The sequence below is a fragment of the Penaeus japonicus genome, unplaced genomic scaffold (assembly GCF_977035675.1).
Source record: "Penaeus japonicus unplaced genomic scaffold, GWHDUDI00000001_assembly GWHDUDI00000014, whole genome shotgun sequence".
NCBI lineage: Eukaryota > Metazoa > Arthropoda > Malacostraca > Decapoda > Penaeidae > Penaeus > Penaeus japonicus.
The window spans coordinates 9,007,030-9,014,529 of NW_028234416.1; the positions used below are offsets into that span (position 1 = coordinate 9,007,030).

The following is a 7,500-nucleotide window of genomic DNA, read 5'->3' on the forward strand; positions in this document are numbered from 1 at the left end:
GAAGGTCAGAGAGATAGATGTGTAAGTGTGAGTGGGTTTCAAGTGTATGATTTACCTGCACTTTCCCCCCTTCCCCCCCTCCCCCCTCGCCACACCGCCCAGGAATTCAAGAGGAACTTCGACGAGGTGTTCATCACGAGCCTGAACCCCCACACCATCAACAAAGAGGCCAAGGAACAGCTGTACAATCTGGCCGACGTGGTGACCGAGGCCATCTTGCACCCTGACCAAATAAGGGCGCCAGAGGCCAAGACTTCGAAGGTGTGGGAGGTCGTGACCTACGATGGGTCGTGGGTGCGGAATTCCACGGCTGGAGGATCCCCCAATGACAAGAGTGAGTGTGCTCGGGAGGTTGGTAATCCTGTGTTACTTCATAGTATTTTTTACCATTATTTGTGATTTTGAATATATATATATATATATATATATATATATATATATATATATATATATATATATATATATATATATATATAAACTATGATAGTCAGATTTACTCTAAATACCAATAAGATTTAAGAATGGAATAACAAGATTGGTTATTCATGATATTTTTTTCAAAAAAGCTTTATTCACTGACGCTTCTCCTTCCCTTCCGCAATCAGAGCTATTCAGTAACAACCCTCAGTACATGTTGAAGCTGACGGAAGCTGACGACGATACCGAGGAAACTGACACTTGTGCCGTGATAATATCCCTCACGCAAAAGAACAGACGGGTAAACCAGCTGCCTCTCCATCCGATTGGGTTCTTCGTTTACAAGGTTCGAATTCTTTCTAAAAAGTTTATATTGTTTTCATATCTTTTTTTATAACGATAGTAAATTGTTCCAGACTCCCCATCCTCTCTGCCACTTTGCGTCCTTTGTTTTGTTTTGTTTTTTCCTTATCGTCCTGTCTTTCATCTTTAACGAAATACCCCCAAACTCTCACAGGTGGACGAAGGAGCCGAGGTACCCACTCCCGCCACCGTGTCTTGGTTTCGGTTCAACGCGCCTCTCTTCTACACCAAGAAGTTCACCCAGACTCGAACGGTGACGCACAGACTCTCACTCCGCCCCGGTCGATACTTGCTGATTCCCTGCACACTAAAGCATGACCAGGAGGCGGATTTCCTCCTCAGGGTGTTCTGTGAGAAAGTCGCGGTGATGGAGTAAGTGGCTGAACGGTTGATGCTTCAGCTGGGATGAAATATTTTTGAGGACTTTGAGGGTAGAAATGGATTGTATTAATCCTGCATGACTGTTTTTTTTTATTGATTGCCATTGATCGAACGATTTCTTTCTTCTTCACTTTCGCTTGACTAACATTACTTTTTTCCATAGGGAAAACGACGAGCATCCCATGATTCTAGATACCACTGATGTGAGTGTTGATATTCCTTTTTATCATAAAGATAATGAGTAGCCATGGTAAACTGGATTTACTGGATATAAAAGAAGCATTATCCATGAGATTATATGAATTAGTCAGCTGTGACACAACTTTTCTCGCATGCAAGCGTACTCATAGCCCAAGACCCACATATGCAAATATATATATATATACACATAAAATACAGATATTTGCAATTTTCTCTACATAAGGCGGTTAAATGAAATGCTATCACATTAAGTTCGAAAATACAAGGTTTCGGACCTCTTCAGATAGTAACAGTACAAATAACTCGATGTTCATTTCTAGTTGTATTGTGTTAATTTACAATCTAAAGGGTAACTGAGTTTATACTTCATGAAGACGCAAGCCAGTCACACACGAACTCACAAGGAACCCTTTCAGACCGACGAAGTAGACGCTAGAAGGGACAGCCCTCCAGAGACTCCGAAAGTCAACATCCTCCGCGGAGTATTCCTCGCCTCCGCTGGGGATGAAAACGAGGTGGACGCCGTGAAACTGAAGCTGATGTTGGATCATCTCTTCTCGCGTATGTCAAGAGTTTTCTCGTTGTCTGTGCTTCCCCGTTTCCTTGTGAGCTAGCCTATAGTTACTTATGATCAGTAGACTTCGATAGATTCGGAAAGGCTGAGTCATTTGAAGATTTTCCAGCACTGCTTCCAAGAGCGGGAACTCCTTCGTCGGTGTATGGCTTCCCAACGTAGCTATTTTGAAGGAGATAATTTTGATTTGTAACCAAGTTGATACTTTGGATTTTTTTTTTTTTTTTTTTTTTTTTTTTTTTACTTTCTAGACAGGTCCCGCAGATAATCGGTCTGTTTCGAGTTCTTACTGTTTTGTATTTCATCTCAGAGCCACAATAAGGCTCTGTTCTTCTTACTAAATCACATTTGAATGGAATGAATCTCTGTTTCAAAGTGAGATAGCTTCTCACGCCCTGATATAAATTTCAGAAGTAGAGTTCTCCTTGGATTTGTCTCGGAGTCTCCTGGCCATGATGGACGGCGATCTCTCAGGAAAAGTCAGTTACTTTGAGTTTGAGAAGCTGATACATTCCCTAAGGCGATGGGTGGTAAGTGCTTTCATTTCAGTGGTGATGTTATCGATTTTCGGCACTGGATATTGCTCTTTAGATTTGAATCAAGATAGAAGTTGATATATACCTACGTCAATTTTATACTGCCGTGTAAGAGCTATTGCATCTTACACGGCATCTGTGATACTCAGAAAAAAAAAATCCGTGAATGAAACAACTCAAAACACACCAACGTAGATTCAATACCATTGTGTAAGAGCTCTTGTATCTCAGCTATATGTAATGTCAAAGAAGAATAATACCCGCCAGTAAAACAACTAATAAATCCACATCAAATAAATCCACTTGCTCCGCCCATTTCAGAGAATTTACGACGAAAAGAAGGACGAGGAGAGCGGGCTGCTGTCGGGGCACTCGTGGGGCGTGGGCGACGCGCTGCGGGAGCTCGGCCTCCAGGTCCCGAGGCGCATCCGGGCCCTGGTGGTGGTGCGCTACGGCGACCAGCGCGGCCACATCGCCCTCAGGGACTTCCTCATGGCCACCTGCAGGATCTCCGTCATGTTGGGTTAGTCATTGCTCGTCAGGATGTTTGGCTCTCTGTGTATCCTGCGTTAGTTGATCTTTCTCTCTCTCTCTCTCTCTCTCTCTCTCTCTCTCTCTCTCTCTCTCTCTCTCTCTCTCTCTCTATATATATATATATATATATATATATATATATATATATATATATATATACATATATAAATATATACATACAAACACACACACACACACACACACACACACACACACACACACACACACACATATATTTATATATATATATATATATATATATATATATATATATATATATATATATATATATAGAGACCAACACACACACACACACCACACACACACACACATACATATATAACTATAACTATATATATATATATATATATATATATATATATATATATATATATATATATATATATATATATATATATATATATATTATATATATATATGTAATATATATATATATATATTATATATATATATATATATAAATATATATTATATATATATGTATGTATATATATATAAATATAATACACACACACCACACACACACACACACACACACACACACACACATATATATATATATATATATATATATATATATATATATATATAATATGTATATATACATATTATATATACATATACATGTATATATATGCATATATATACACATTCATATGTATACATACACACACACACACACATATATATATAAATATATATATATATATAATATATATATATATATATATATATATATATGTATATATATGCATATATATATACACACACACACACCACACACATAAACAATACACACACATGTACACACACACACACACACACACACACACACACACACACACACACTTGAATGGCACACACACACACACACACACACATCACACACACACACACACACACACACATATATATATATATATATATATATATATATATATATATATTATATATATATATATATATATATATATATTACATACATAATGTATAATTACATATATAATATATATATATATATATATATATTATATATATATATATATATATATATATGTATATATACATATATGTATATATATATATATATATATATATATATATATATTTATATACTTTTCTTTTACTCTACTATATCATAACTTGCAGTCATTGCATTTATTCATAAGTCAAAGAAATGTATATTTTGATGATATGTTTAAGTAAGGAATAGTTAAAGTCTTATGATGCTAAGAAGATAAGATAGAATCTAAGTAATTTTTACATTTATTGACTTTTTTGTTGTTGTTGTATATTACCAAATAGCCTTATCAAAAGTTTGTATTACACAGTAATGTCATCCCTGTTTATTAGACTGAACATGAGACATGGGTATTACACAATTCTTTACAGAAAAAAAAATAATAAGACATTATTTATTCTCATTTATACCTTCTTATACATCTGTCACAATATAGACACTCTTCATAAGACAATCTATCAGATCGCATTATCACCCATGTCAGTAAGATAATCACATCACATGTATTTACCATTTAGTAATTACTATAGATGTACATTACATATCATATAGTAAAATGAATATCACATATTAGATTTGATTGATAGTCAGCGATATTAGTAACGCCCATCACAAACGCCCATCATAAAGTCCTATTCTTGCATATTGATTTCCTGCAGAGAGGTTCGATAGTCACCGTGACCCCGACGATCACCATGCAAGCATCCGTCTGCAAGAGTGGCTGCGAGATACGCTCTACTGTTAAATATTCTTCCTTTTTCTCTCTCGCTGTAATGTTACGCTGCAATAAAGTTCTTTAGTTCAGAGTTTGAGTGTTGTGTAATAATCCTATGACTTCTACTGGATTTAATTTTTTTTTAATTGGTTTAACAGCTTTAGGCGTCAAATGATGAATTCAATTATTTATTACTGTATATCACGGTAAGCTTAATCCTAATTCCTAATCATAATACTGACCAAATTACATCAATTAATAATTTCAACATGAAATTACTGGTTACCGGACCGGGTCAAAATCAAAGGCGGATTTGATGGATATGTTGAATACCTGTAAAAAGGTAGTCATTAAACCCATTACTTCACGAGATTCGGTAGTTATACAACAATTTAACTTTCCAGATTCACTTTATGAAAATACAATCATGCGAAAAAGCAAAAAAAAAAAATCCCTAATACTGCTCGCATATTCACAGTTATAATAGTACTGCATAACATAGGAACCTGTAACCATCCCTGTATGCAAATGAGTTTGCAATGATGTTAGGCGCAGGGTAGTTGCATCTTGCGCGCTGGGTCGGCAGGGCACGGGTGCTTCCTCCACTGTGCTTTGTATCCGACCCACTTGTTGATGACTGAAACGAAACGAAACGAAACGAAAAGGTACTATAAATTTGGAAAGATTGACTCTGAAACTGAAACAGTTTATCTAGTCAAATGTAAGGCTTAGTATGCTTGCAACATATTGTTCTCTCATCTTATTTAAGCTTGTGAATTTATGTTGGTAAATGTTCAGCTACATTAAGATGACCATGAATTATATGTTTTACACTAATTATTTCGAAGTATTAAGACTAATAAAATATTATAAAATAAATGATAAGTGTCCCTTGGGGCTCGTGAGACCCAAAGCTAAAGTTTTATTTTGCATATGTTTAAATGATGGTAATAATCAAATACATTCAAAAATATATAAATCTTCATACATAAAACAACCGCACATAAACCACAAAAAGTTTCTTAACACTGGCACAAGCTGACAATACGACACACGCTAATAACTTGTTGACATGACATATGTAACACCTTCACTGCGTCTACTTCATACTCACTCCACTTGTGTCCTCGTAGAACGGGACAGGCGGCGTGGCGCGTGAGGAAATCGTGTTCATGGGAAGCCAAAAGATTCCACCATATGACCGTCGCGCCCTCTGCAGGAGTCACGCCCGCGCCCACCCAGGGGAACACCGTGCGCCCGCCTGCCAGTGGAAGCATTGTTTTTAGCTGAATGTGGTTTGGTAGTTTCAGAAGAAGAGGAAGAAACATAGAAGGAAACGGTATATTCCTTTTGATATTTAAAGTTAACTGCTCTCATAAATATTAATGATAGTCTTATGATCGTGTCATTTTGTGCGTAGTTTAGATAATGTGTGTAAGGTGGATTTGATGTACTTCTATTTCTTAATTAAGAGCAGTGTTCCTATCTATTTCCTAGTAATTTAATTAATATATATAATGTCACATTTTTGTAAAGCAAATATCTATGCAAATAGATACCTTTATTCATGAAAGACACCGTTAAGAATATGTATCATGACATTGGTCACGATACAACAGCATCTTCCACGGCAAAACATCTTCCGAAAAAAAGAAAACTAGTAATACGGTTCCACTATAAACGAACACAAAAGACACCAGTGCCGAAGAACTCAAGTTCCCTTGGCCCTCCGGTTAACACACACCTGCTCTCGGCGCCTCCACATACGTGAGCAAGGTGGCCAGACGCTCTCCGGCCACTGCGCTTTGAGGTCGCCTGGCTGGGCCGTGGGTGTCTCGGTGCGCCTCATAGGTCCCGCCCATGCCGTAGTTTGCGACCTGTTGGAGGGATGTTGGAGTGGCTCATGGTTTTATTATTCTTATTAGCATCTTCATTATTATCATAAATATTATTATTATAATTGTCATTAGCATTACTATTATCATTATTACCATTAGCATTATCACTATCATCATTATCATTATAAATAAGTACCGTCAGCATATAACCGAAACTTGATATTTTTTCTTGCCAAATACGCCCACCTTAAAATAAAGCTTTAACGTCTATCCAATGACGAAATTTATCAAAGCAGCTTAGCCTTGATCTGCATTATTAATAACCCACTTTCTATTGCTTTCTTCTTCATATTCGTCATTTTCACTTTAGACTTTTTTCAGTATTTTTTATTCAAGTCATAGTTGACATCATTGACTGAATATATTTAATCTCTCATAGTCGGAAGTCTTTCTATATATTACTTGTGATAAATATTCAGTGAGAATTTACTCCCGTTCTAGTGACTAAATGGTGTAGGCATAATAATGTTCATCTTGGCATTGTTAATGGAAATATCAGAAATAGACAGTCTGGAATTTCGATGAGATCAAAAAATAAAGTCGAGTTCTTTTGTTGTTGTTTTGTCTTACCATATATGGCTCGGAAACTGCGTCGTCTAACACCACATCGATCAGCTGACTGAGTCGAAGACCCAAGTTTCGAAGTGTAGATTCGTCCTTGCCCTGTAGCCACGTGCTGCTCAGGTAAGAATGTTCGACGAAATAAGTTGTTTGATTGATCTTGTTATGATCAATTTTATTGTATTTGCAAATGAATGGAAGAGAAAGAACTCCAAATTGATAGAAGTATTGGGATATTTGTAGTTGTAGTAGTAGTGGTAGTAATAGCAGTAGTAGTG

The 7,500-nt window shown here is 36.3% G+C and overlaps 2 protein-coding genes across 2 annotated transcripts in view; one reads left to right on the plus strand and one right to left on the minus strand.

The window, feature by feature from the left end:
• The window catches only part of LOC122248224 (calpain-B), a 15,882-nt gene extending 11,024 nt beyond the window's left edge, over positions 1 to 4,858 (plus strand). The window contains exons 8-15 of the mRNA XM_086543699.1: positions 103 to 334; positions 606 to 763; positions 935 to 1,152; positions 1,325 to 1,364; positions 1,737 to 1,923; positions 2,348 to 2,466; positions 2,794 to 2,995; positions 4,708 to 4,858. Coding sequence (XP_086399825.1) covers positions 103 to 334; positions 606 to 763; positions 935 to 1,152; positions 1,325 to 1,364; positions 1,737 to 1,923; positions 2,348 to 2,466; positions 2,794 to 2,995; positions 4,708 to 4,793 — 1,242 coding nt within the window. The 3' untranslated portion in view covers positions 4,794 to 4,858. The remainder of the gene's footprint in view (positions 1 to 102; positions 335 to 605; positions 764 to 934; positions 1,153 to 1,324; positions 1,365 to 1,736; positions 1,924 to 2,347; positions 2,467 to 2,793; positions 2,996 to 4,707) is intronic.
• LOC122248238 (prolyl 4-hydroxylase subunit alpha-2) overlaps positions 4,283 to 7,500 on the minus strand; it is an 11,581-nt gene continuing 8,363 nt past the window's right edge. The window contains exons 8-11 of the mRNA XM_043008132.2: positions 7,232 to 7,337; positions 6,508 to 6,640; positions 5,878 to 6,024; positions 4,283 to 5,400 (exon numbers count right to left, since the gene is read on the minus strand). Of these exons, the coding sequence (XP_042864066.2) occupies positions 5,309 to 5,400; positions 5,878 to 6,024; positions 6,508 to 6,640; positions 7,232 to 7,337 (478 nt within the window). The 3' untranslated portion in view covers positions 4,283 to 5,308. The remainder of the gene's footprint in view (positions 5,401 to 5,877; positions 6,025 to 6,507; positions 6,641 to 7,231; positions 7,338 to 7,500) is intronic.